This window comes from Dendrobates tinctorius, unplaced genomic scaffold, assembly GCF_039654945.1.
Source record: "Dendrobates tinctorius isolate UK_male_01 unplaced genomic scaffold, ASM3965494v1 ptg000326l, whole genome shotgun sequence".
Taxonomy (NCBI): Eukaryota; Metazoa; Chordata; class Amphibia; order Anura; family Dendrobatidae; genus Dendrobates; species Dendrobates tinctorius.
In genome coordinates this window covers 10,855,185-10,881,216 of record NW_027361993.1, presented here as the reverse complement: position 1 = coordinate 10,881,216, position 26,032 = coordinate 10,855,185, and the positions used below count along the sequence as shown (strand labels likewise).

The 26,032-nt window shown below is 47.7% G+C and overlaps 1 protein-coding gene across 1 annotated transcript in view; it reads left to right on the top strand.

Annotated features, from left to right (window-relative positions):
* Positions 1 to 26,032, top strand: part of LOC141074197 (taste receptor type 1 member 1-like) — a 140,827-nt gene that overhangs the window by 23,276 nt on the left and 91,519 nt on the right. The window contains exon 2 of the mRNA XM_073561747.1: positions 16,174 to 16,914. Within this exon, the coding sequence (XP_073417848.1) occupies positions 16,174 to 16,914 (741 nt within the window). The remainder of the gene's footprint in view (positions 1 to 16,173; positions 16,915 to 26,032) is intronic.

Sequence of the window (26,032 nt, the reverse complement as noted above, 5' to 3'; positions counted from 1 at the left end):
AGGCAGGTCCATGATACTGTTGTGGAGAAGTTTAAAGCCAGATTTGGATACAAATTGATTTCCCAAACTTTAAACATCCCAAGGAGCACTGTGCAAGCGATCATATTGAAATGATAGGCGTATCATACCACTGCAAATCTACCAAGGCCCGGCCGTCCCTCTAAACTTTCATCTCACACAAGGAGAAGACTGATCAGAGATGCAGCCAAGAGGCCCATGATCACTCTGGATAAACTGCAGAGATCTACAGCTGAGGTGGGACAGTCTGTCCATAGGACAACAACCAGTCATACACTGCACAAATCTGGCCTTTATGGAAGAGTGGCAAGAAGAAAGCCATTTCTCAAAGATATCCATAAAAAGTGTTGTTTGCAACAAGCCATCTGGGAGACACACCAAACATGTGGAAGAAGGTGCTCTGGTCAGATGAAACCAAAATCTAACTTTTTGGCAACAATGCCAAACGATATGTTTGGCGTAAAGGCAACTGTTATGAATGAGTCACCGGACGAGGAAAAAACAAAATGCAAGCTAAGTCCAGAAAACCGGAGAGGTTGGTAGCTAGCGGATTGCAGACCCCTGATCCTATTCACAACAACTAACAGTAGCCGTGGAGCGTTCCTACGGTGGACCTAGACGCCTCTTCACAGCCGGAGAACTAAATAAGCCTAAAGAAAGAAAGGGGAAATCTAAACTGCCCCAGAGCAGACCCCAAAGCAATAGACAGCCCCCAACATGTATTGTTGGTGAAAACAGATGAAAACACAAACACAGACAGAAAGACAGGCAGAGTAAACGATGGGGCCCAACTAACTAGATAGGAAAGGACAGAAAAGATGCTGGCTGCAATCCGCAAAAGCCCTACCAAAAATGTCCCAACACATCTGATAGGAAAAACGGCCCTGAAGTCACTAGACTTCAAAATCCCTATATCAGCACTCCGATATATTCTGAAGACAGAGCAAAAGATATTTAACCGATCAGGGACAAAAAGGGAAATTCAGTACAGCCCCCAGTCGGGGGCTGGCAGAACACAAAACTAAGCAAATCAGACAAAATCTCATGGAACAATAACAGAGCAAAACTTAGCTTTAGAAGACAGGAACTGAACTGGAGGCCAGAGCTCAGAGCAGAGAAATCACCAGCAACCCTACAGGGCGTCGGCTGCCTTATATCCACTCAGAGACTCCGGATGTCCAATCGCAATCCACCTGTTCAGGTGACAGGTTTCTCCCATCCAAATAAGCTTCATCACCTCCTTTCACCAGCAGAGGGAGTTTATCGGACATCAAAGGTGAACGAGAAAATGAGCTCACAACAGTACCTCTCCCTGGAGGGGTCATCGAACCCTCATCCACGCCACCAGGCCGATCAGGATGGACCCGATGAAAAGCACCAACCAATCTTTCGGCATGAATATCAGATGCAGAGACCCAAGAAATATCCTCCTGGCCATAACCCTTCCACTTAACCAAATACTGGAGTCTCCGTCTAGCCAGACGAGAATCCAGTATCTTCTCAACCTCATATTCCACGTTACCTTCAACCAATACAGGGTCAGTAGGTGCCACCACAGGAACTACTGGCTCAACAAACCTCTTCAACAGAGACTTATGAAACACGTTATGGATCTTAAATGTAACAGGAAGAGCCAATCGAAAAGAGACCGGATTAAGAATCTCCAAAATCTTGTAAGGTCCAATAAATCTAGGTTTAAACTTTGGAGAAGCCACCTTCATAGAGATATTCTTTGATGACAACCAAACCATATCACCCACCTTAAACTGGGGACCAATGGTCCTATGCCGGTTGGAAAACCGCTGGACCTTTTCCTGGGAGAGAGACAACTTATCCACCACTTGGTCCCAAATCTGGTGCATTCTCTCCACCACAGTGTCAACACCTGGGCAGGCAGAAGACTCCACCTGCCCTGAAGAGAATCGAGCATGAAACCCAAAGTTACAAAAAAAAGTGACATCAAAGTGGCAGAACTAGCTCTATTATTTAAAGCAAATTTGGCCAAGGGCAAAAATGAGACCCAATCATCCTGATCAGCAGAGATAAAACATTTCAAATAAGACTCCAAAGTCTGGCTTGTTCTCTTCGTCTGCCCATTGGTCTGAGGGTGAAACGCAGAGGAGAAGGACAACTGAATTCCCAGCTTGGAACAAAAAGTCCTCCAAAATCTAGAGACAAACTGAACTCCTCTGTCAGATGCAATGTTCTCAGGAATCCCATGCAAGCGAACCACCTGTTGCAAAAACAAGGGCACCAACTCTGAGGAAGATGGCAACTTAGTGAGTGGTACAAGATGGACCATCTTAGAGAATCTATCACAAATCACCCAGATAACAGTCATTCTCTGAGAGACAGGCAGATAAGAAATAAAATCCAATGAAAAATGGGTCCATGGCTTCCTGGGCACCGGCAAAGGCATCAACAACCCACTAGAGCGAGAACAAGGTTTAGACCGGGAGCAAGTCCCACAGGACTGCACAAAATTGCTGACATCACGAGATAAGGTGGGCCACCAAAAAGACCGATTCACCAAATCTCTAGTACCAAAAATACCTGGATGACCAGCCAATGCGGAGCAATGAACTTCAGACATCACTCTCTTCCTCCACTGGTCAGGAACATACAATTTTCCAATGGGACAACGCTCAGGTTTGTCCTTATGAAACTCTTTCAGAACAAGTCTCAAATCGGGCGAGATGGCAGAAAGAACTACCCCCTCACCTAAGATGGTAGCAGGCTTGGTCACAATAGGAGAATCAGCAAAGAAACTCCTAGAGAGGGCGTCTGTCTGGACATTCTTAGTGCCCGGAAGAAAAGAGACCACAAAATCAAAACGTGTGAAAAACAAGGCCCACCTAGCCTGTCTAGGATTCAAGCGTTTGGCCGACTCAAGGTAAATCAAATTCTTGTGGTCAGTGAGGACCACGACTTGATGCCTAGCTCCCTCCAACCAATGTCTCCACTCCTCAAATGCCCATTTCATGGCTAACAGTTCCCGATTCCCCACATCATAGTTGCGTTCAGATGGGGAGAACTTTCGGGAAATGAAAGCACAGGGATTCATTTTAGATGTTACTGGATCTTTTTGGGACAAAACAGCTCCTGCACCCATCTCAGAAGCATCCACCTCTACCTGAAACGGGAGTGAGACATCAGGTTGCCGCAAAACCGGAGCAGAAGTGAACCTCCGCTTCAGCTCCTGAAAGGAAGAAACAGCCTCTGGAGACCAATTCAGCACATCAGCACCCTTCTTAGTCAAATCAGTCAATGATTTGGCAATACCAGAAAAATTAGCTATAAATTTACGATAAAAATTAGCAAAACCCAAAAACTTCTGGAGGGCCTTCAAAGAAGTGGGCTGAACCCAATCATAAATGGCCTGTACCTTGGCCGGGTCCATTTCAATAGTTGACGGAGACAAAATAAATCCCAGAAATGAAATCCTCTGTACACCAAAAAGGCATTTCGACCCCTTAACATACAGGGAATTGTCCCTCAAAATCCGGAACACAGTCCGAACATGTTCCACATGAGAGTCCCAATCCCTGGAAAAGATCAAAATATCATCCAGATAGATGATCAAAAATTTATCCACAAAGTCCCGGAAAATATCATTCATGAAGCACTGGAAGACAGAAGGGGCATTAGTGAGCCCAAAAGGCATCACCAGGTACTCAAAATGTCCCTCCGGAGTATTAAACGCCGTCTTCCATTCATCCCCATGCTTAATGCGAATACGATTATACGCCCCCCTGAGGTCAAGCTTGGTAAACCAGCAAGCACCTTTAACTCTGGAGAATAGATCAGAAATCAGGGGTAACGGATACTGATATTTAACAGTAATTTTGTTGAGGGAACGATAGTCAATACAAGGCCTTAATGAACCATCTTTCTTGGCCACGAAAAAAAACCCAGCACCCAAGGGTGAAGAGGATGGTCTAATATGACCCTTCTCCAACGACTTCTTAATATAAGATCGCATAGCCTCATGCTCGGGTACAGATAAATTGAAAAGTCGACCCTTGGGAAATTTACACCCAGGGCTCAGCTCAATTGCACAGTCATAACTCCTATGAGGAGGCAAAGATGCAGACTTATTCTCACTAAATACATCATAAAAATCAGCCAAATAGTCAGGAACATCATGCGACTGGGGAGAGGTGGAGAAAACAGGAGTGTCACTAAGAGCACACTGACAACCCCAACTCACCAGACACAGATTTCCAATCCAAAACTGGATTATGGATTTACAACCAGGGAAACTCCAGAACAATGGTATCATGCAAATTATGCAACACCAAAAATCTGCAATTTTCTTGATGGTCTGGGGCGACCCGCATTACCACCTGGGTCCAAAACTGAGGTTTATTCTTCGCCAAAGGAGTAGCATCAATATCCCTCAAAGGGATAGGTGTCCGCAGAGGTGTCATAGGAAACCCACAACATTTAGCAAAATCCAAGTCCATCAGGTTCAGAGCCGCTCCTGAATCCACAAAAGCCTTAGCGGAATATGTGGACAGGGAGCAGATCAGAGTAATTGCCAGAAGGAGCTTAGGTTGTACACCACCCACAGCAAATGTGTGTGCAAAACATTTCTCTCGTTTAGGGCAGACAGAAATATTATGAGAGGCATCTCCACAGAAAAAGCACAGCTTATTACGCCTTCTGAACTCCTGACGTTGCGCCCTAGACAAAACTCTATCACATTGCATAGGTTCAGACATTTGTTCAACAGGTGGCAACATTTCTCGTGTAATTTTACATTCACGTAAACGCCGATCAACCTGAATGGCTAATGACATAGAATCGTCAAGACCAGAGGGAACAGGAAATCCCACCATAGTATCTTTTACGGTTTCTGACAAACCCTTCCGAAAGAGAGCTGCCAAGGCACCATCATTCCAGGTAGTAAGGACCGCCCACTTTTGGAATTTTTGACAGTACAACTCTGCAGAATCCTGACCCTGGCTCAATGCCAACAGGGCTTTTTCAGCTTGATCAAGAGCATTATGTTCATCATACAACAACCCCAAGGCTTGAAAAAATGCATCCACATTAGTTAGAATAGGATCATCAGGTGTCAAAGAAAACGCCCAATCCTGGGGATCGCCGCGCAGCAAAGAGATGACAATTTTAACCTGCTGCGCAGAGCTCCCCAATGAGCTTGGCTTCAAGGCAAGAAATAATTTACAATTATTCTTAAAATTCAAAAATTTAGACCGATCCCCAAAAAAACACATCAGGAGTAGGGTTCTTTGGTTCAGCAGCTTGTGAATGAGCAAGATAGGCGGAAATTCCCTGCACTTCAGCAGCGAGCTGCTCCACACGATCAGACAATTGCTTAATCTCCATAAAGAAAAAATTCCTCCTACGGCTCCAGGGAAAAAGAGGAAAAAATATACATTAAAAAAAAAAAAATTCTGACAATTCTTTCCTGCTATTGAGTACCCTAGAATCTGCGGTATGGCTGGTGATTCTGTTATGAATGAGTCACCGGAGGAGGAAAAAACAAAAATGCAAGCTAAGTCCAGAAAACCGGAGAGGTTGGTAGCTAGCGGATTGCAGAGCCCTGATCCTATTCACAACAACTAACAGTAGCCGTGGAGCGTTCCTACGGTGGACCTAGACGCCTCTTCACAGCCAGAGAACTAAATAAGCCTAAAGAAAGAAAGGGGAAATCTAAACTGCCCCAGAGCAGACCCCAAAGCAATAGACAGCCCCCAACATGTATTGTCGGTGAAAACAGATGAACACACAAACACAGACAGAAAGACAGGCAGAGCAAATGATGGGGCCCAACTAACTAGATAGGAAAGGACAGAAAAAATGCTGGCTGCAATCCACAAAAACCCTACCAAAAATGTCCCAACACATCTGATAGGAAAAACGGCCCTGAAGTCACTAGACTTCAAAATCCCTATATCAGCACTCCGATATATTCTGAAGACAGAGCAAAAGAGATTTAACCGATCAGGGACAAAAATGGAAATTCAGCAGAGCCCCAGATGGGGCTGGCAGAACACAAAACTAAGCAAATCAGACAAAATCTCATGAAACAATAACAGAGCAAAACTTAGCTTTAGAAGACAGGAACTGAACTGGAGGCCAGAGCTCAGAGCAGAGAAATCACCAGCAACCCTACAGGGCGTCGGCTGCATTATATCCACTCAGAGACTCCGGATGTCCAATCGCAATCCACCTGTTCAGGTGACAGGTTTCTCCCATCCAAATCAGCTTCACCACCTCCTTTCACCAGCAGAGGGAGTTCATCGGACATTAAAGGTGAATGAGAAAATGAGCTCACAACAGGCAACACAGCTCATCACCCTGAACACACCATCCTCACTGTCAAACATGGTGGTGGCAGCATCATGGTTTGGGCCTGCTCTTCTTCAGCAGGGACAGGGAAGATGGTTAAAATTGATGGGAAGATGGATGGAGCCAAATACAGGACCATTCTTGATGAAAACCTGTTGGAGTCTGGACTGGGATGGAGATTTGTCTTCCAACAAGACAATGATCCCAAACATAAAGCAAAATCTATAATGATTGAATGATTCACAAATAAACGTATTCAGGTGTTAGAATGGCCAAGTCAAAGTCAAGACCTGAATCCAATCGAGAATCTGTGGAAAGAGCTGAAAACTGCTGTTCACAAACGATCTCCATCAAATCTCACTGAGCTCGAGCTGTTTGCCAAGGAAGAATGGGCAAGAATTTCAGTGTCTCGATCTACAAAACTGATAGAGACATACCTCAAGCGACTTGCAGCTGTAATCGTAGCAAAAGGTGGCGCAACAAAGTATTAAGTTAAAAGGGCCGAATAATATTGCACGCCGCACTTTTCAGTTTTTGAATTTCCTAAAAAATTTAAAATAACCAATAAATTTCTTTCAACTTCACAATTGTGTCCCACTTGTTGATTCTTCACCAAAAATTTACATTTGGTATCTTTATGCTTGAAGCATGATATGTGGGAAAAGGTTGAAAAGTTCCAGGAAGCCGAATTCTTTCGCAAGGCACTGTATGTACACAGTGACTGCACCAGCAGAATAGTGAGTGCAGCTCTGGAGTAAAATACAGGATGCAACTCAGGATCAATACAGGATAATTAATGTAATGTATGTACACAGTGACTGCACCAGCAGAATAATGAGTGCATCTCTGGAGTATAATACAGGATGTAACTCAGGATCAGTGCAGGATCAGTAATGTAATGTATGTACACAGTGACTGCACCAGCAGAAAAGTGAGTGCAGCTCTGGAGTATAATACAGGCTGTAACTCAGGATCAGTAATGTACTGTATGTACACAGTGATTGCACCACAGAATAGTGAGTGCAGCTCTGGAGTAAAATACAGGATGTAACTAAGGATCATTACAGGATAAGTAATGTAATGTATGTACACAGTGACTGCACCATCAGAATATTGAGTGCAGCTCTCGGGTATAATACAGGATTTAACGCAGGATCAGTAATGTAACGTATGTACACAGTGACTCCACCAGCAGAATAGTGAGTGCAGCCCTGGAGTATAATACAGGATGTAACTCAGGATCAGTACAGGATCAGTAATGTAATGTATGTACCCAGTGACTGCACCAGCTGAATAGTGAGTGCAGCTCTGGAGTATAATACAGGATGTAACTCAGGATCAGTAATGTAATGTATGTACACAGTGACTCCACCAGCAGAATAGTGAGTGCAGCTCTGCTCAGCTGTTGATCATTGTGGTGATTGTTGGTGCGGTCGACGCTGATCCTGCTGTGTGCTCCTGAGCTCCAGAGAACAAACACCTCTCTACCCAGAGACCTGCTCTCTCTCCTACCCAGGGAAGAGTGGGTTTCCTGGGATGAGTGAAGGAGCCAAGTTCCAGGCTTCTGTTTCCCGGTCCAGGCCAGCGGGGAACAGAAGAAACGAGCAACCGGCCTGCATATCAGAGGACTCGGGGGTGAGACACTCCAGTCGCAGCAATGTGGCTCCTATACCCCCAAGTCTACAGAGACCCAGAGAAGCCGCAAGGCTTCCAACATGGAGGAGAAGCCTGCTAGCAGCGTGCAAGATGGCGGTCCTTCCGGAGGAAAGCTGAGTGCTTACGGAGCTAAGGCAGACCTCACGGAGGAGGGTTGGGGGCTGCAGAAACCAAAGGAGTCTGTGTCCACCTATGCCTCCCGGGTCATGAGCCACCTCCGTGAGTATGAAGAGGCGAGTAAGACCATCAGGAGGCTCCGGGAGGAGCTGCACTGCACAAGCGCCAAAGCTGCAGGTGCCTCCAGACCCAGGAAGACCCAACTCTAAGCAGAGGTAAAGCAACTAAAGCTGGATATTAATGAGCTGGAGGTGAGGAAAGCATTCCTAAGAGAGAAAAGTGGACCATTTAAAGAAAAACTGATGAATGAGGACAGATTCAGAGAAATGGCTGAAAACAGAGCAAAGGCAGATGGGGCTGCAGCCTAAGAGCCAGGTGGATGATGATAATGACGATGAGGAGGATGATGACGTGCAGAAAGCACCACCTGGCAGCCTGCAAAGTCACCCGCAGGCCTCGTGCAGCGAGCTCCCTGCCAGACAGGTGACATTTGCATCTGGTCGCAGTTCTGCTGACTCTGGGGAGGACAGTGACAACAACGGCCAGGGAGGGGCGCTAATGGCGGAGATAAAGCTCCTGGAGTCCCCAGTGTGCCTTCAGAACTTCCATCTTGGTGATGATTTACCAGAGGAGGCACCTGGTGGCCAGAAGAAAAAGACAAAGACCACCAAACCAAAGCTCCAGGAAGTGGTGAGTTATGTATATGCCCCTCTCCCTGTACCCCTGAGTCAGCTGCAGGGTCAACTCACTGTGTAAGCCCCGTTGCCCAGCCCAGCCCGGGTTCTGCTGTGGATCCGGTGCAAAGGCATGGGGAGAGTACAGAGCACGGTAGTGAGGCGCAGAGCTCCGTCTCTGCTTGCAGTAGCGGGGACGTAGCAGCAGGTGCATCAGCCGTGAGGCTTGGCAGTGAGGGCGGCCCGGCGGGCATACGGTTAGGCCACGATACTGTGGTACGCTCCTCAGTGGGAGGGGGGAGTGGCCCAGTGTCGGGGGCAGCTCCGGTAGCCTCGGTGCCCCTGAATGCTGTTGCCGCTGATCACTTAGTTGAGAATCGGCCGGAGTGTGAGGGGGCTGTCGGGGCTGGGTCCTCCGATCCTCCCAAAATCCTGTTCTGCGTTGGCGCCGCTGGTCAGCAAGATCTTGATATGAAGGATCAGCGGCGCCTCACGGCAGCAAAAGATCAGCGGCGCCTAGTGAAGCAACGGAAATTACCAACTGATGATGCGGAGGGCACCCGTAAGTCTAGGGGTGAGGTCGCCTCCAGTTCTGTGGAGGAGACTGAGCCCCTTGTGCCTGATGATGCGGAGGTCAAAATGTCACCCCCTGTTGTCACTGGTCCAGCAGGAGAGAATGTGGTGGGAGGTGTGGATGAGGAAATTTCTTTGTGTAGTGGTGTGGTTGCTGGTTTGGTGGAAAGTGAGTGTGTTATGGAGGTGGGTAATAGTGATACTGTTGGTGTTGATGTGGTCACTGGTCTGGTTGCCCCCCGGTGGTGGCAGTACCCGTTAGTAGTTATGCCGTTGTCACCTCCAGGGGAAATAGGGCATCCTCCTCGTCTCCGGCCTCTGGGGACGGCATGTTGCAGCGGCGTCTCCTGGAGGCTCTAAAGAAGGGGGGGAGATGGTAGAGGGTCGAGAGGTTGATCTATCCTTCTTGATAGAGAGGCATGGCCTTCCGAGAGCAAAATGGGGAAAATACAGTGTGGTCCCTTCCGACAGCCGGGCAAGGTAGTGTGCGTTGGAATGTGGTCCATCTTCGGTGGGGGGGCAGTGATGTGTGTCCTCCAAGGTCTAAGGTTGTGGAGCTCCTGCTGAGGATGGGCTTCAAGGCTATTGACATCTACGCCTTGATACATCCCTATTCCACGCCTGAGTTTGATGTCAGCTTTGATCGGCCAGAGGGGCTTGAGCTCTTCTGGTCGAATTATGAGTTGGCAAAAATTGAGTCCGGCTGGCGAGATTTTGCCATCCTGGCGGAGTCTCGCCAAAATCAAGTCAAGAAAGTGACCGTGATGACTTGTAAAGAGTCGCTTTCTTGTTATGACATCATGACGTGGCTTGGCAGATATGAGAAGTGGTGGAAATGCCAAAGAAAAACCGAGATGAGTATGGTATCTGGTCAGGGGCTTGGACTTTTATGGTAAAACTTAAGCGTTCAGGTGGTACGGTTGCCCACATTCCATCATCTGCCTTTCTGTGTAGGGATCATATCCAGGTCTTCTACCAGGGGGAACCAAAGCTCTGTCACAAGTGCGGTGACCCCACACACTTCAGTGCAAACTGTTCTGTGCAGAAATGTGCATTGTGTGGGGATATCGGCCATCTTGCTGCATCTTGTGTGGAGATTAGGTGCCACCTGTGGGGTGACTTAGGTCACCCATTCAGCCATTGTCCTCGCTCCTTCGCTAATGCAGTCGTGACCCCGGTGGGAGAAAGCCGTGAGGCTGATTCTGCTGGGAAAGGGACTAGCAGGGGTGAGGGAGGTGAGGGGCCAAGGAGGAAAAGCAATAAAAAGATGACTGCCCAACTGGTACCTAAGGAAGGAAAAACTGACTCCCCTCTGGTTGGTCTTTCTAACCGGTTCCAGGGCCTTGAGAACATCTCTTCCTCTGAGGAGGAAGCTGAGTGTGAGATCCCGGCTTCGGCGGAGCTTACAGGGGGTGCCGAGTCTCCTTCTTCTGGGAATGTAAGGTCCCTGGAGGGAGGGACTGGCCCGGAGTCCGGAGACGAGGGCGACAAAAAGAAAAATCACATGGGAATAGACACCTCTATGTCATTAAAGAGGGGGAAGGATTCCTCCTCTGAGGCAGAGGATAAGGGGAGTGGGAAGAAGAAAGCCATCTAACTCAATCACCAGTGATGGCGGTATCCACTCCGTTGACGCTGGCGTCCATTAATGTCGCCAGCATAAAGTCAAATATAGCCAGATTTGCGGCCTTTGATTGTCTCAGCCATGTTGAAGCTGACATTTTCTTTTTGCAAGAGACCAGACTGCCAAACATGGCAGATGTGTTCAAAGCCAAAAGGGAGTGGAGACTCGGGCCCTCCTATTGGTCTCTTGTGGCCGAGCCGTATAGCGGAGTGGCGGTCCTTTTTACCGCACCCGTGGAATGCCGACGGGTTATTGAGTTAGAAATAGGGAGGTGCCTGATCTTAGATGTCCTCATGAAGGTACAAGAGCTCAGGCTCATTAACATCTATTGTCCTCAATCTAAGTGGGACTGGAAGAGTCTCTTTATGAGGATCAAGCCCTACCTTTTTACAAGTCGGCAGGTTGTCTTTGGAGGGGACTTCAATACTGTCACGAGGCCCCGAGATAGAGGAGGTTCCAGAGACAAGCTGACATAATTTTATAGCTAGTGAGGCTCGCCTGGTGGATGTCCACATTCGGCACACCCCAGGCCACGAGGGGTTCACCTATCATAGAGGTAACTGTAGGTCCAGAATAGATAGGTTTTATTTGAAGGAGGAAGCTGTCTCTTCAGCAGTGTCTGTTGTTGAGGTGGAGTTCTCCGACCACTGTTTAATTTTGTTTTCTCTGAATGTTACAGAGACCCTCCGGATGGGAAGAGGCTTTTGGAGGCTCAATTCATCTCTCTTGGAAGAAGCGTATATAAGACAGTCCTTTGAGGATTTTCTTCAGAGCCAGGTACCCTTACTGGATCTTTGTAGTAGTAAGTCAGAGTGGTGGGAGATGTTCAAGAAAAGGGTGGCGAGATTCTTCCACCAGCTCTCGAGCCTCAGGAGTCTGAACAGGTACCGCCTGTATCAGGGTCTGAGGAGGAAACTCGAGCATCTTGTCTCAACTGGAGGTAGCCGCGAGGAGATCTCCAGAGTGAAATCCTTGCTCATGAGGTGTCAGTACGATAGACACGCATCTTTGATTTTTGAGAGGGATTACGGGAAGTACCGCTCGCCCGACCCTTACAGAAATTGCAAGATGTCAGTGAATAATAAAGTGGTTACAGGACTGGTCGACACTGCGGGGTCCATGAGGCGATCTAGATCAGGGATCCTGGAGGTTGTCAGATCCTTCAACTCGCACCTCTTGGGGAAGAGGGATCTTGATTGGGATGGGATGAGATGTCGGCTTTTCTGGCTGAAGCCGTTCCCAAACCAGGGGTAGACCCCTCTCTTGACGTTTTGACAGAGGTGATCAGAGAAGAGGAAGTTAAGTTGGCAATTGAAGGGCTTGCCCAAAAAAAAATCCAGTCCAGATGGCTTAACATCTGAGTTCTATAAGACCTTTAAGGACTCTTTGGTTCCCCTCTTGACTGAGGTATTCAATGAGTGTCTTTCCTCGGGCACTCTGACAAAGTCAATGAGTAGGTCTGCCCTGATCATCTTGTCAAAGGGTAAGGACCCATCATGCATTGAGAATTGGCGTCCCATAGCGCTTCTCAATGCAGACAGGAAGGTTCTGGCAAAGATGCTGTTTAATCGGCTAGTGAAATTTGTACCCCTACTCGTTTCGGAGGCCCAGCATTGCTCTGTTCCAGGTCACAGCACATTTAGTGCTGTGCTCGGTGTCTGGGAGGCGGTGGAGCAGGGTAGGGCTGGTCATAGGAAGGGGTACATGTTGTCACTGGCCCAGGCAAAAGCGTTTGATCGAGTTAATCATGAATACCTCTGGTCTGTCCTTCTGAGATATGGCCTGCCAGGGGGGTTTGTTGATTGGCTTAAAACCTTGTATGGTGGAGCAGAGAGTTTCCCGCTTGTGAACGGTTGGATTGGCAGCTATTTTGAGGTTGTATCTGGTGTTCGACAGGGTTGCCCCTTGAGCCCGCTGCTGTATGTGTTTGTGATTGACCCACTTCTTAGGAGGGTGGAGCGTGGACCGTTGGCTGGGATAGGGATGGACCGGGCAGCACTGGAAGCCACTCTGAGGGTGGTGGCGTATGCTGATGATGTCACTGTTTTTGTTTCCTCTCACGAGGAGGCAGGGTGGCTGATGTCAGAGCTAGATCGCTGCTCGGAGGCATCCGGGTCCAAGATCAACCGGGATAAGTGTGAGAGTCTCTGGCTGGGAGGAGGAGATCCTGGTTTTGATCTCCCGGACACCCTTGAAGGACCTGAAGTCTCTGCAAAAGTCCTTGGCATCGAATTTGGCCAGGGGGATTACCCCAAACAAAATTGGGACAGCAGGCTAGAGATCGCCACTCAGAAGGTGAACCATTGGAAGGGTTGGTCTTTGACCCTCAGGGAAAGGGTAAACCTGAACAAAACTTACCTGCTCCCTTTACTGATTTATCTGGGCAGTGTGTGCATCTTGCCGGAGTCTCTCTGGACTCGGGTCTACAGTTTGTTCTTCCAACTATTATGCGGGAATAGACTGAACCTGGTCAAGAGGGAGGTTACTTAACGTACGAGGAGACTAGGAGGGTTGGGTATGGTCAACCCTGTGGTATTCCTTGTGGATACCTTCATTAAGATGAATATTGCAAACCTCTGGAAAGAGAGGGCTCCTCCGTGGGTATTCTCCTGTAGGGGATGGTTTCAGCCTTTCTTCCAGGAATGGGAGACAGGAGGGCAAGTGAAGGATCATTGCACACCGCAAGGACATCTTCCGGCTTATGCTACCTTGGTTCTGAAGGTAATTCGCCGGTGGGGTCTGGGAATGTGGGAGATTAGGACTCTGCCAAGAAAACTCCTTGACAAAAGGATTCTGTTGACCCATTTCCAGAGGCCTCTGGTGCTCAGGGATTGCCCATGTCGGGATCTTGGGGTGGGTTTGCATCTTTTGAATTCTATCAGGATCCCCTCAAAGTTTTGTGACTTGTCTTGGCGCTGCTTCCATGGGAAACTGTGTGTGAGAGACAATCTGAAGTGTAGGAGCTCTGACGACAGGAACTGTCCTCGGGAGCATTGTGGTACCGTGCTGGAAAGCATGGACCATTTCCTGCTTCATTGTCCCTTCAACACAGAGGTATACAACAGGGAGGGCGCCTCCATTGGCTGATCTCGGCTGGCCGGTCTCTCCTATTCGGCATGGGCCTATGAGCATTCATAGACCTTGGTGGCCGGGACCGCTGCACCTTATTTCTAGTTAGCGCAGTGGTTAGGTATCACACGTGGAACGCATGGTGCTTAGTATCTACCCAACGGAAAATCCTCCCAGTGGACGATGTGTTTAGGACCATATTCGGTGACCTGGTGAAGGTGCGCTCTCTGGAGTACTGCATGAGCCCCAACCAACCTCCCCATGTACAGCATGAGCCCCACACAGCCTACCCTTGTACAGCATGAACCCCACACAGCCTACCCATTTACAGCATGAGCCCCACACAGCCTACTCATGTACAGCATGAGCCCCACACAGCCTACCCATGTACAGCATGAGCCCCACACAGCCTACCCATGTACAGCATGAGCCCCACACAGCCTACCCATGTACAGCATGAGCCCCACACAGCCTACCCATGTACTGCATGAGCCCCAGTTTCCCCATATACTGCATGAGTCCCCACACAGCCTCCCCATATACTGCATGAGCCCCACACAGCCTCATCATGTGCAGCAAGAGCCCCACACAGCCTCCCCATGTACAGCATGAGCCCCACACAGCCTCCCCAAGTACAGCATGAGCCCCACACAGCCTACCCATGTACAGCATGAGCCCCACACAACCTCCCTATATATTGCATGAACCCCACACAGCCTCCCCATGTACTGCATGAGCCCCACTTTCCTGATATACTGCATGAGCCCCACACAGCCTTCTTATATAGTGCAAGAGCCCTACAGTCAAATTCAAATTCAAAGAAGCTTTATTGGCAGGACTAAATACACATGAGTTTTGCCAAAGCAAGTGTACAAAAGGGAATAGGGATAGGGACTGTAGGGATGTTGGGTAGGGGCTGTAGGAAAGGTAGATGGGGGCAGATCCAGGATGGGGCTATAGAAGTCCATGGCATAGGGAAGGTGGATGGGGGGATGGGGCAGATCCAGGGTGGGGTTATAGAAGTCCATGGCATAGGGAAGGTGGATACTGAATGACGCCCCACAAAGCCTCCCATATACTGCATGAGGCCCCCACAGCCTCCCCATATACTGATTGAGCCCCACACAACCTCCCCATATATTGCCTGAGCTCCACACGGCCTCCCTATATACTGCATGAGCACCTCACAGCCTTCCCATATACTGCATGACAGTATACAGTCTTCCCATAACCTCACCATGTGCAGCATGCCACCTCCATAGCCTCCCCATGTGTAGCATGACACCCCCAATAGCCTCCCCATGTGGTGCATGTCACCCCCATAGAATCCCCATGTGCTGCATGTCACCCTCATAGAATCCTTATGTGCTGCAGGTCACCCCCATAGTATCCCCATGTTCACCCCCATGGAATCCCCATGTTCACTTCCACAGAATCCCCATGTTAACCCCCACAGAATCCCCATGTTCACTTCCATAGAATCCCCATGTTCACTTCCATAGAATCCCCATGTTCACCCCCCATAGAATCCCCATGTTCACCCCCCATAGAATCCCCATGTTCACTTCCATAGAATCCCCATGTTTATCCCCATAGAATCCCCATGTTTACCCACATAGAATCCCCATGTTTATCCCCATAGAATCCCCATGGTCACCCCCATAGAATCCCCATGGTCACCCCCATAGAATACCCATGTTCACCCCCATAGAATCCCCATGCTCACTTCCATAGAATCCCAATGTTCACTTCCATAGAATCTCCATGGTCACCCCCATAGAATCCCCATGTTCACCTTCAGAGAATCCCCATGTTCACCCCCATATTCATACACATGAAAAAAACATATACTCATCTCGGTCACGTTCCCAGGCACCCTGCTTCTGCTTCTGCCTCCGGAGTGCTGACTCTCCGGCGGTACACAGCTGACACGATGAAATTACGTCATCGCGTCAGGCCACCTCCACCAATGCTGACTGCGTAAGACAGCGAATGGGCGGGCACGGTGCGGCCCGCGGACCTCAGGTTTCTAGCCCCACGGCTGTCCCGCACTTTGCCCAGGTCTGTTTTAATAGGATAACACAATGTACATTTCACCCACCCTATTTAATGTATATTTTGCAGATAAGTTACTCAGCCTCCAATGAGTTGCTCAGCCGTAAGCAGATATACCCATCCTTCCTTCGTACTATCCCCAGCGACAAACTGCAAGTTGAAGTCATTTTGAATTTGCTGCAGAGATTCAAATGGACTTGGATAGCGATCGTGGGCAGCGACGACGTCTATGGCAGGCAGGGATTACAAGACCTCTACTACCTAACAGCAGACAGCGGCATCTGTGTAGCTTACCAAGGGTTAATCCCGTACAGCACAGACAGGACCAGCGTGAAGAAGATGATTGCTAGCATTGTCCAGGCTCGGGTCCGGGTAACTGTTGTTTTCTCTGCCTATTTCAATGCCAGGATATTTTTTGAAGAAGTGGTTAATGCCAATGTGACAGATTTTGTCTGGATCGGTAGCGAGAGCTGGTCCGTGGACTCACAGATTGCTGGGCTGACAAATATCAATAGCATTGGCTCAGTCCTGGGGGTCTCAGTGGGTCAAATTGATTTCCCAAAGCTTATAGACTTTGAAATTGCATATGTTAAATCAATCAAATCAATAAACTCAAGTCTTTATGGCTGCAACCAAATCTGCCGGGACTGCCATTCATTCACCCTGCAGAACATGTCCATCCCCAGCCAGTTCGCCATGTCCGCTTCTTTTAATGTGTATTCTGCTGTCTACGCCATTGCCCATGCCTTGGATGAATTACTGGATTGTAAATCTGGGCAATGCAGAAATGACACTGTATATCCTTGGCAGGTAAGTGTCTGTTCACACTTGTCTCACTACTGGGGCCTCCAGCAAAGATGAAATGAAGTGGCACTGAAGTTCTGTTTTGATAGACACAGCGCCACCTTTGCTCACATGCCATTTCTGGTATTGTAGTTACATAGTAACTTATATAGTTACATACTGTAGTTACGTAGGTTGAAAAAGAACTAGGTCCATCAAATTCAACCTTTCTCCACCAATTGTGCATTTTGTCACTAATTTACTATATTTTTCAGACTATAAGACGCACTGGACCATAAGACTCACCTGAAATTTTGGGGTGGAAAATAGCAGAAAAAAGATTTTTATAAGATTGGGTCCGTCTTATTGTCCGAATTTAAGGTATGTTACCTGAGGGCCGGTGATGGTAGAGCGGGGTCACAGGAGGTATGGTCCCTTCCTCTGGATACCGGCAGTGGCAGAAATTGGGCAATGCTGCAGTTCCAGGGCGCGATGCTGCGGGTCCGGCGTTGGTGGTGAAGCAAAGCATGGTCCGTTCTTCAGGATGCTGTCGGCAGAAATGTGGCGACGCCGCGGCCCGGTGTACACGACGAGGAGAGTCGAGTGCATCACCGGTTTCTCAGCGGCCATCTTCCTGAGGACGCCTGTGCGCAGATTGACATCTCGCGGCCTTTGGCTTCAGGAAAATGGCCACTGATATTTCAATCTGTGAACGCGCCACCTCGGCTTCTGGAAGATTTATAAAGAGCAGGAGCTGGCTGGCACTTTTCAGCCTGGGGGGCAATCACAAGGCAGTGGCCCTCCAGTTGCAGTGCTTCTGCCCTGTTTGTCTCTGACAGCTGCATTAAAGAAGCATAGATAATAGGCTTTAAAAACAGGGTGGTACATAGATATGGGAACTGAACGGAGCTAGCTGCATATATATGGAAGAAGAACTAAGCTTACTGCCTACATAGATAATGTAACAGTAGCAAGCTGACTATATAGACATGAGACCGGAACCAAGATTGCTGACTGGAGCTTACTACAGAGATATGGGAGGAGAAACGAGCTTACTACAGAGATATGGGAGCAGAAGCGAGCTTACTACAGAGATATGGGAGCAGAACACAGCTTACTGCAGAGATATGGGAGCAGAAAAGAGCGTACTACAAAGATATGGGAACAGAATTGAGCTTACTACAGAGATATGGGAGCAGAACACAGCTTACTGCAGAGATATGGGAGCAGAAGCGAACTTACTACAGAGATATGGGAGCAGAACACAGCTTACTGCAGAGATATGGGAGCAGAACTGAGCGTACTACAAAGATATGGGAACAGAATTGAGCGTACTAGAAAGATATGGGAACAGAATTGAGCTTACTACAGAGATATGGGAGCAGAACGGAGCTTACTACAGAAGTATAGGAGCAGAACGGAGCTTACTACAGAGATATGGGAGAAGAACCGAGCTTACTACAGAGATATAGGAGCAGAACCAAAGCTTACTACAGAGATATGGGAGCAGAACCAAGCTTACTACAGAGATATGGGAGCAGAACTGAGACTACTAGAGAGATATCGCAGCAGAATGGAGCTTAATATAGAGCTATGGGAGCAGAACTGAGCTTACTACCAAGATATGGGAGCAGAACTGTGCTTACTACAGAAGTATAGGAGCAGAATGGAGCTTATTACAGAGATATGGAAGCAGAAACAACCTTACAACAGAGATAAGGGAGCAGAACCGAGCTTACTACAGAGATATGGGAGCAGAACCGAGCTTACTCCAGAGATAGGGGAGCAGAACTGAGCTTACTATAAAGATAAGGGAGCAGAACCGAGCTTACTGCAGAGATATGGGAGCAGAACAGAGCTTACTACAGAAATATAGGAGCAAAACGGAGCTTACTAAACAGATATGGGAGCAGAACCGAGCTTACTACAGAAGTATAGGAGCAGAACTGAGCTTACTACAGAGATATGGGAGCAGAACCAAGCTTACTACAGAAGTATAGGAGAACAGAGCTTACTACAGAGATATGGGAGCAGAACAGAGCCCTAAGAAAAAAAATAATGGAATGTGAATGCCCCTATCTAAACGAATAATGTCCCCATGTACAACAAATAATGTCCTCTGAGTGCCCACAAAGCTTTGAATATACAGAATGATGGTCCTACATACCACAAAACACAATATGATGGTCCCCAAAGCCCTTTATTATACATTGAGGACCCTACATCTCCCTATATATAGTAAATGGCTGCATAGCCCCTATATAAAATAAGATGTTCTCATTGCCCCTATATATAGTATGATGGTCCCCACTGCCTCTATAAACAGCATGAAGGTCCCCCTGCCCCTATATATAGTATGAAGGTCCCCACTGCTCCTTGTATATAGTATGAAAGTCCCCACTGCCCCCTTTGTATATACAGTTGAAACCAGAAGTTTACATCCACTATATACTGTATAAAAATACAAATCTGCATGTTTTTCTCAATATCTGACATGAAATCAGAATAAACCTTTCCCGTTTTAGGTCATATGTGTCTTTTTATATAATGTGTGGAAACTTCTGGTTTCAACTGTATAGTATGATGGCCCCACTGCCCTGTATATATAGTATAACCGTCCCTACTGCACCAAATAAATAGTTTGGTGGCCCCAGTTGCCCCCATGTATATAGTATGATGATCCCAGTTCCCTCATATATAAAGTATGATGGTCCCACAACCCCATATATATAGTAAGATATCCCCAGCTCACCCCATATATATATATATGATGACCCCAGTTCACTCATATATACAGTATATAGTAGAATGGCTCCAGTTCCCCCATGTATATAGTAAGGTGGCCCCAGTTCTCCCATATATGATGACCCCAGTTCCCTCATATATATAGTGTATGATGGCCCCAGTTCCCCCATGTGTATAGTATGATAGTTCCAGACCCCCCCGTATATAGTATGATACCCCCAGTTCCCCCATATATATAGTAAGATGGCCCCATTTTCCCCCCTGTATATAGTATGATGGCCCCAGTTCCTCCATATATTCAGTATGATGGCCGCAGTTTCACCCCCCCCATATATATATACAGTATGATGGCCGCAGTTTCACCCCCCATATATACAGTATGATGGCCGCAGTTTCACCCCCCCATATATACAGTATGATGACCGCAGTTTCACCCCCCATTTATACAGTATAATGGCTGCAGTTTCACCCCCCCATATACACAGTATGATGGCTGCAGGTTCACCCCCTCATTTATATAGTATGATGGCCGCAGTTTCACCCGCTCCCCACATATACAGTATGATGGCTGCAGTTTCACCCCCCCATATATACAGTATGATGGCCACAGTTTCACCCCCCCATATATACAGTATGATGGCTGCAGTTTCACCCCCCATATATACAGTATGAAGGCCGCAGTTTCACCCCTCCCATATATACAGTATGATGGCCGCAGTTTCACCCCCTCCCCATATATACAGTATGATGGCCGCAGTTTCACCCCCTCCCCATATATACAGTATGATGGCCACAGTTTCACCCCCCCCATATATACAGTATGATGGCTGCAGTTTCACCCCCCCATATATACAGTATGATGGCCGCAGTTTCACCCCTCCCATTTATACAGTATGATGGCCAGTTTCACCCCCCATATATAAAGTATGATGGCTGCAGTTTCACCCCCCATATATACAGTATGATGGCCGCAGTTTCACCCCTCCCATATATACAGTATGATGGCCGCAGTTTTACCCCCTCCGCATATATACAGTATGATGGCCACAGTTTCACCCCCCCATATATACAGTATGATGGCCGCAGTTTCACCCCCTCCCCATATATACAGCATGATGGCCGCAGTTTCACCCCCCATATATACAGTATGATGGCCGCAGTTTCACCCCCTCCCCATATATACAGTATGATGGCCGCAGTTTCACCCCCCCATATATACAGTATGATGGACGCAGTTTCACGCACTCCCCATATATACAGTATGATGGCCGCAGTTTCACCCCTCCCATATATATGGTATGATGGCCACAGTTTCACCCCATATATACAGTATGATGACTGCAGTATCACACCATATATACAGTATGATGGCCGCAGTTTCACCCCCATATATACAGTATGATAGCTGCAGTTTCACCCATTATATACAGTATGATGGCCACAGTTTCACCCCCTCCCCATATATACAGTATGATGGCTACAGTTTCACTCCCTCCCCAAATATTCAGTATGATGGCCGCAGTTTCACCGCCCATATATACAGTATGATGGCCGCAGTTTCACCCCCTACCCATATATACAGTATGATGGCCGCAGATTCACCCCTCCTCATATATACAGCATGATGGCCACAGTTTCACCCCCCCATATATACAGTATGATGGCCGCAGTTTCACCCCATATATACAGTAGGATGGCTGCAGTTTCACCCCATATATACAGTAGGATGGCCGCAGTTTCACCCCCCAATATATACAGTATGATGGCCGCAGTTTCCCCCCATATATAAAGTATGATGGCAGCAGTTTCACTCCATATATACAGTATGATGGCCGCAGTTTCACCCCCCCATATATACAGTATGATGGCCGCAGTTTCACCCCCCATATACACAGTATGATGTCCGCAGTTTCACCCCCCCATATAAAGTATGATGGCCGCAGTTTCACCCCACCATATATACAGTATGATGGCTGCAGTTTCACCCCCCCATATACACAGTATGATGGCCGCAGTTTCACCCCCACCATATAGACAGTATGATGGCCTCAGTTTCACCTCCTCCATATATACAGTATGATGGCTGCAGTTTCACCCCCCCATATATACAGTATGATGGCCGCAGTTTCACCCCCCATATATACAGTATGATGGCCGCAGTTTCACCCCCCCATATATAAAGTATGATGGCCGCAGTTTTACCCCCCCATATATACAGTATGATGGCCGCAGTTTCACCCCCCCCATATATAAAGTATGATGGCCGCAGTTTCACCCCCCCCATATATACAGTATGATGGCCGCAGTTTCCCCCCATATATACAGTATGATGTCCGCAGTTTCACCCCCCCAAATATACAGTATGATGGCCGCAGTTTCACCCCCCCATATATACAGTATGATGGCCGCAGTTTCACCCCCCATATATACAGTATGATGGCCGCAGTTTCACCCCCCCATATATACAGTATGATGGCCGCAGTTTCACCCCCCCAAATAGACAGTATGATGGCCTCAGTTTCACCCCCTCCATATATACAGTATGATGGCTGCAGTTTCACCCACCATATATACAGTATGATGGCCACAGTTTCACTCCCCCATATATACGGTATGATGGCCGCAGTTTCACCCCCCCATATATACAGTATGATGGCCGCAGTTTCACCCCCCATATATACAGTATGATGGCCGCAGTTTCACCCCCCCATATATAACGTATGATGGCCTCAGTTTCACCCCCCCCATATATACAGTATGATTGCCGCAGTTTCACCCCCCTATATACAGTATGATGGCCGCAGTTTCACCCCCCATATATACAGTATGATGGCTCCAGTTTCACCCCCCATATATACAGTATGATGGCCGCAGTTTCACCCCCTCATATAGACAGTATGATGGCCTCAGTTTCACCCCCTCCATATATACAGTATGATGGCTGCAGTTTCACCCCCCCATATATACAGTATGATGGCCACAGTTTCACTCCCCCATATATACAGTATGATGGCCGCAGTTTCACTCCCCCATATATACAGTATGATGGCCGCAGTTTCACCCCCCATATATACAGTATGATGGCCGCAGTTTCACCCCCTCCCCATATATACAGTATGATGGCCGCAGTTTCACCCCCCCATGTATACAGTATGATAGCCGCTGTTTCACCCCCTCCCCATATACAGTATGATTGCCACCGTTTCACCTCCCATATATACAGTATGATGGTCGCGGTTTCACCCCCTCATATATGAAGTATGATGGCCGCAGTTTCACCCCCCCATATATACAGTATGATGGCCGCAATTTCACCCCCATATATACAGTATGATGGCCGCAGTTTCACCCCCCCATATATACAGTATGATGGCCGCAGTTTCACCCCCCATGTATACAGTATGATGGCTGCAGTTTCACCCCCCCATATATACAGTATGATGGCCGCAGTTTCACCCCCCATATATACAGTATGATGGCCGCAGTTTCACCCCCCCATATATACAGTATGATGGCCGCAATTTCACCCCCATATATACAGTATGATGGCCGCAGTTTCACCCCCCCATATATACAGTATGATGGCCGCAGTTTCACCCCCCATGTATACAGTATGATGGCTGCAGTTTCACCCCATATATACAGTAGGATTGTCGCAGTTTCACCCCCCATATATACAATTTGATGGCCTTCACCCTCTCCCCATAAATACAGTATGATGGCCGCAGTTTCACCCCCACCCCATATATAAAGTATGATGGCCGCAGTTTCACCCCATATGTACAGTATGATGGCTGCAGTTTCACCCCCCCCATAAATACAGTATGATGGACGCAGTTTCACCCCATATATACAGTATGTTGGCCGCAGTTTCCCCCCCATATATACAGTATGTTGGCCGCAGTTTCCCCCCTATATATACAGTATGATGGTCGCAGTTTCACCCCCCATATATACAGTATGATGGCCGCAGTTTCACCTCCCCATATATACAGTATGATGACCGCAGTTTCATCCCCCCTTATATACAGTATGATGGCTGCAGTTTCACCCCCCCCAATATATACAGTATGATGGTCGCAGTTTCACCCCCTCATATATAAAGTATGATGGCTGCAGTTTCACCCCCCCATATATACAGTATGATGGCCGCAGTTTCACCTCCCCCATATATACAGTATGATGGCTGCAGTTTCACCCCCCCATATATACAGTATGATGGCCGCAGTTTCACCCTCCATATGTACAGTATGATGGCCGCAGTTTCTCCCCATACATACAGTATGATGGCCGCAGTTTCACCCCCCCAATATATACAGTATGATGGCCGCAGTTTCACCCCCCCATATATAAAGTATGATGGCCACAGTTTCGCCCCCCCGTATGTACATTATGATGGCTGCAGTTTCACCCCCCCATATATACAGTATGATGGCCGCAGTTTCACCCCCATAAATATAGTATGATGGCCGCAGTTTCATCCCCATATATACAGTATGATGGCCGCAGTTTCACCCCATATATACAGTATGATGGCCGCAGTGTCACCCCCCCATATATACAGCATGATGGCCGCAGTTTCACCCCCCCAATATATACAGTATGATGGCCTCAGTTTCACCCCCTCCATATATACAGTATGATGGCTGCAGTTTCACCCCCCCATATATACAGTATGATGGCCACAGTTTCACTCCCCCATATATACAGTATGATGGCCGCAGTTTCACCCCCCCATATATACAGTATGATGGCCGCAATTTCACCCCCATATATACAGTATGATGGCCGCAGTTTCACCCCCTCCCCATATATACACTATGATGGCCGCAGTTTCACCCCCCCATGTATACAGTATGATAGCCGCCGTTTCACCCCCTCCCCATATATACAGTATGATGGCCGCCGTTTCACCTCCCTTATATACAGTATGATGGCCGCAGTTTCACCCCCTCAAATATACAGTATGATGGCCGCATTTTCACCCCCCCATATATACAGTATGATGGCCGCAGTTTCACCCCCCCATATATACAGTATGATGGCCGCAATTTCACCCCCCATATATACAGTATGATGGCCACAGTTTCATCCCCCCATATATACAGTATGATGGCCGCAGTTTCACCCCCCCATATACACAGTATGATGGCCGCAGTTTCACCCCCCCATATATACAGTATGATGGCTGCAGTTTCACCCCATATATACAGTAGGATTGTCGCAGTTTCACCCCCAATATATACAGTTTGATGGCCTTCACCCCCTCCCCATAAATACAGTATGATGGCCGCAGTTTCACCCCCTCCCCATATGTAAAGTATGATGGCCGCAGTTTCACCCCATATATACAGTATGATGGCCGCAGTTTAACCCGCCCATATATACAGTATGATTGTCGCAGTTTCACCCCATATGTACAGTATGATGGCTGCAGTTTCACCCCCCCATAAATACAGTATGATGGTCGCAGTTTCACCCCATATATACAGCATGATGGCCGCAGTTTCACCCCATATATACAGTATGATGGCCGCAGTTTCACCTCCCCATATATACAGTATGATGACCGCAGTTTCATCCCCCCATATATACAGTATGATGGCTGCAGTTTCACCCCCCCAATATATACAGTATGATGGTCGCAGTTTCACCCCCCCATATATAAAGTATGATGGCTGCAGTTTCACCCCCCACAATATATACAGTATGATGGTCGCAGTTTCACCCCCCCATATATAAAGTATGATGGCTGCAGTTTCACCCCCCCCCTTATATACAGTATGATGGCCGCAGTTTCACCTCCCCCATATATACAGTATGATGGCTGCAGTTTCACCCCCCCATATATACAGTATGATGGCCGCAGTTTCACCCCCCATATATACAGTTTGATGGCCTTCACCCCCTCCCCATGAATACAGTATGATGGCTGCAGTTTCACCCCCTCCCCATATATACAGTATGATGGCCGCAGTTTCACCCCCCCCATATATACAGTATGATTGTGGCAGTTTCACCCCATATGTACAGTATGATGGCTGCAGTTTCACACCCCCATAAATACAGTATGATGGTCACAGTTTCACCCCATATATACAGTATGATGGCCGCAGTTTCACCTCCCCATATATACAGTATGATGACCGCAGTTTCATCCCCCCATATATACAGTATGATGGCTGCAGTTTCACCCACCCAAATATACAGTATGATGGCCGCAGTATCAACCCCCCAAAATATATACAGTATGATGGTTGCAGTTTCACCCCCCCGTATATAAAGTATGATGGCTGCAGTTTCACCCCCCCCTTATATACAGTATGATGGCCGCAGTTTCACCTCCCCCATATATACAGTATGATGGCTGCAGTTTCACCCCCCCATATATACAGTATGA